The sequence below is a fragment of the Cryptomeria japonica genome, chromosome 8 (genome assembly GCF_030272615.1).
Source record: "Cryptomeria japonica chromosome 8, Sugi_1.0, whole genome shotgun sequence".
NCBI lineage: Eukaryota > Viridiplantae > Streptophyta > Pinopsida > Cupressales > Cupressaceae > Cryptomeria > Cryptomeria japonica.
In genome coordinates, this window is record NC_081412.1 from 740,639,848 (window position 1) to 740,644,331 (window position 4,484).

General features: G+C 35.6%; 1 protein-coding gene across 1 annotated transcript; it reads left to right on the top strand.

The window, feature by feature from the left end:
• Positions 1-818: 818 nt before the first annotated feature.
• LOC131061438 (uncharacterized) lies at positions 819-1,583 on the top strand. The gene has a single exon (XM_057995134.2). The coding sequence runs from the start codon at positions 1,000-1,002 to the stop codon at positions 1,336-1,338; it is 339 nt and encodes a 112-aa protein (XP_057851117.1). The 5' UTR covers positions 819-999; the 3' UTR covers positions 1,339-1,583.
• The last annotated feature ends 2,901 nt before the right edge of the window (positions 1,584-4,484 follow it).

Genomic DNA, 4,484 nt, shown 5'->3' on the forward strand with positions numbered 1-4,484 from the left:
TGTTTGATTGGCAGTTATTTGATTAAATTCTTATTTTTCTAATTACTTTGGGCAATTTAGAAATTCAATTTTCCTAGGATGTTTTAGGAATTGGCCATCTTCCAGTCTCAGTATGTCTATCTTCTGGCCCGAGGATGAAATGGGTGTTATGTTGATGCAGTTCATTTATTTTTAAGTTGGTTGTCCAATTGAAATGGTGGTATCAAGTCAAGATGTCGTAATCCCACTATTAACCTATCTAATGTTCTTCTGATTCCATAAAAGTTCCGATTCTGTGTTAAAATTGTATGAATCCTTTTCTCCCGTGGTAGTAGGGAAAACAATTTGCAAGGTACACAGAGGTGAGACTATTGGGATTATAGCATTCCCAGGGCAATGGTGATCCCTCTGGTAATTTGGTGTAATCCCTCCTTTTATTAGGTGTATTTCCTAGTGTCTTTTGGTGTAAATTCCATGCCACTTATATCACCTGCCTCTGGCAACTGGTGCATTTTCCCTTTTGGTGACTTACTCCGCATATGAGCTTTGAATTCGGGCATCTAAACAAGCACGGGGTAGTGTTCAAGCCCTAATCCTTGCCAGCTCTAATTTCCCCTCAAAAACTATATGCTCTAGATTTGTCATCTCATATGATTTTTCAGTTCCTGTACAAGAGTTTGCTTGTAGTATGGGGAAAGATGGATCTTGGTAATTTTGTGTCATTATTCATTTTTCTATTATGTTTACTATTATGGATATTGCAGTATGGGGAAAGATGGACAACAGTTTTATTGCTTGAATATTACGTTTAATTTGGTATTTTTCTGCTGCACTTTCAGGATTTGTGTAAAAGGAGCTTTATGGAATCACACGAAAAGTATTAGTAACTGAGAAGCTGAAATCCAATAATTAGTGGCTTTCTGAATGTGGGTTCCAGTTGATTTGAGATTTGAGCTATTGCCCCCAAAGCCTAATTTGTAATTACAACTTATCCTAAGCTTTACTAGAGTAATTTTAGAGATGCATTTCAGAAACCTTGAGGAGTATTGGTCATTTTACGTGAACCAGCACAGCAAGGCTTCAACAAGGCGCTGGCATTTTTGTGGTACACTTGCGGCTGGTTTCTTTCTGATTGCAGCTATTTTGTTTAGATGGTGGCTGGGATTTTTGGTTCCCATCGTTGGGTATGGACTGGCTTGGTACAGCCATTTCTTCATTGAGGGTAACACTCCGGCCACATTTGGGCATCCTGTCTGGTCATTGTTATGCGATTTCAAAATGTTTGGTTTGATGCTTACGGGTCAAATGGACCGAGAAATCAAGAGACTTGGGAAAAGGCCTATAATGCAGGTTTTATAAGATTCAAGGCTTTAGTTATACATACATTAGGGGTCGTAGTCTGGTCAGTTTGATTGAATTAATCTCCTTGCCTAGGGCTTCTCATGCCAAACCACTCTTCTGTTCAAAAATAGAAATTGTAATTGATGTAGAAATTTGTAGTGTTACATTGAAATGCATGGTAAAAGTACATATGCTTTAAGATGGAGATAGCTGTAATTGATGCCTATATTCTATGGATTTTTTAAGCTCTACGATTTTCCAAATTTCTGTTCCTTTATACTTCTGGCTATAAGCAATGGGAAATTCCAATTGGGTTTGTCTTGGATAAGTAAAGCCATAGAGTAATATTTGAAAGTTTTGCTTCTTGAGAATGATCAATGTAGCTTTAATTAGGTTTGTATCTAAAAGTTTTAGCCTTCAGGCGATATGTAAATGGTTTTTTTTATCCTTTAGTAAACTAACGGGTAGCTATTATTGAAATCCTTCCCAATCTTTAGTTTGAGAAAAATGTTTAGGAGATTGTTGTTTTAGCTGCAACTATTCTTAATTAATTCAGGAGGACATCTGTGTTGGTAGTTAATTGGCAATTAAATGGCAAGCTTAGAATACAGAGTTATTATGCATGCCAACATGTGAAATGACCCGATAAGCATATGCATGCTCTTGCTTCTAATTTTTTTTGTGTGTGGAGACTTTTTTCATTCTCCGAGGCCATATTGAAGTATTACTTCACCATGCATTTCATATGAACTGCTCAAGATATCTGAAACCATTGGTTGTGCTTTTGTACTTTTTGGCTCCTTTTCATTGTCTTGCTGTTTTGTGGTGCAAAGGGAATGAAATGAATAAGAAGATAAATGAATAAAGGTGAAAGTTGTTTGCAAGATCTTGTATCACTATTCAGTGATTAAATCTAGCTGATTTTTACCATTTCAAGTTTAATAGCTATCTGTGAATGAGGTGAACTGCATGCAGATGTTGTTATATGTGATCAAAAAATGCCTTAAAGACTGAGGAGAACTAAAATTGTGAGACCTTGCATGCAATATTTCCAGACAAGCAGATAAATTACAAAGCTCGCATCAATTGTAAATCTGCATATTGGTAGATTCATATGTTGTTAGCTCCAAATGTTGTAATACCATTCCATTGTCTGATAGTTGTATTTATCTATAGCAAATTCCAGTTAACCACCCAAAACTATATAACTCCATTTCGTAATAGTTGTATTACATAAGACTGATATGGCTTAGTACAGTCCTGCAACCCATGTGCCCTGAATTTAAGTTTATATCCAGCAATCCTACAAAATTGCAGGACATTTTGTCTCTTTTGTATTCTGCTTTCTTATAATTTGGACATGACTGCTTCTTCCATGCCTTCCTTGAGCTCGTTTGCCAGCATTTTCTATTGTCTTAATGCCTATCCATGTAGACACCCTTTGAATGCAGAGTAGCGAAGATCATTTCCTCAAAAGGAAAATGTCGAAATTGATGGAATGCGAAGGTGTAGGCAGGGGCAATGCCAAAATTGAGAAAATGTCGGAGATTTGTGAGTCTTGTTTTTTGTTACTTTTTCACTTCTGCCTTTCATTACATTCAATCATAAAATGTTCAACCTCCTCTATTTTCTTCTACCATGTCTCTCATGCCACTGCTAGGTACAAATGCTGTGATATAATTTCATTCAATATAGTTTTATTTATACATAGCAATTTTTTGTCAACCACCCAAAACAAGCTAATTACCTAGCCAGTATGGAATAATATTAACGTACTAACAAAAACGCAATGCAATATATAAATTTAAACACTATATATCCCCTTAAGAACTGTGACAAGTTCATTTTTTATTTTTTGTTTGTTTTTGAATTATATATGATATATATCTTTCATCACACCACTTGGCGCTTAAATCAACAAATGAATTTGGAATGTTCATCATAGAAAGATTCCATCTTATCCATCTACATCTATAGCTCTAAAGTAGCTTCATGGTTATTCGGAGTTGCAACTTTTGATTTTAACTTAGAAAAAGTCAAGACTGCGGTTAATTTCTGACGATCAGTTAGCTCCCAAACTTTTTGATACTCTAAATTCATTTTCAGTCCGGATTTTTACATTGTGTTCATGATTGTCTCTATTAGCTGTTATGCTAAGATGACGTCAACACTGTACTGAAAATTATTACTTCTTGGAGTTGCACAAAAATTGTACATTCAATTTTGTTTATGTATTATTTTTGCAAGAAGCAACAATATCTTTTTAAGTAATTACTAAACTAGTAAACTGATCGATTGAAGCTTCTAAAATAAATTAGACTAACATATTAGAAAAAATAGATTCATTTTGACAATAGTACTGCTAGCAGTTTTGGCAGGTTGTTATCCATGTGTGTGCATAATTAACAAGCTATATGTCACAGTGGCATGTACCTATGACAAGATTTCATTCCATTTTAATAGTCTCCTCCAAGCTTGTTATGTTTAAAAGGGGTTACTATTATGCAAGGTTAAGGGATTGTGGAAGCTGTTTCTTTTAAGTCCTGTGGAATCATCTATTTTTGAGTACTGAGACTGTAGAAGTTGCAAACAATTTTTCTTTTCCGAGGCCTAATGAAAAAATGCATTTGGATTTCACTATTTACTATGTAGCCTCAAATGAGCAACTTGTGATGCACCAAAGCCACCAAGTTACTCAAACAGCAACAAAACCCTCTTCCTAACAGGGTAAACCACACAAACATGCATAGGGAGATGGATTTCATGCTACTACAAACCATACGGCAGTCAATGGTCCCCCCATCTGGATAGCATGATGAAAACATTTGGGGGCATCCATGGTCATACCTGCAAGTCTTGGAATCATCTTACTGCTCCTTGAACTCTCTTTCATCCTGATGATGGATTACAGAGTGTGATCCGCAATGTTTATGGTTAAAAATTGCTCACACAATCAAATCCAGAAACTAGAAACAATACTTACTGGTGTATTAAATCAACATCAACCAAACACAGTAGCCAGAGAGAGAGAGGTGAACAACCAATTGTTGTTACACAACGCCATACCATTGTATAATGAGATGCCAACTATCATAGACTAAGGCAGTAACAGTGAAGAAATAGAAGAAGAGAGAAAATCACAAAATAAAGGAGAATAAAACAAA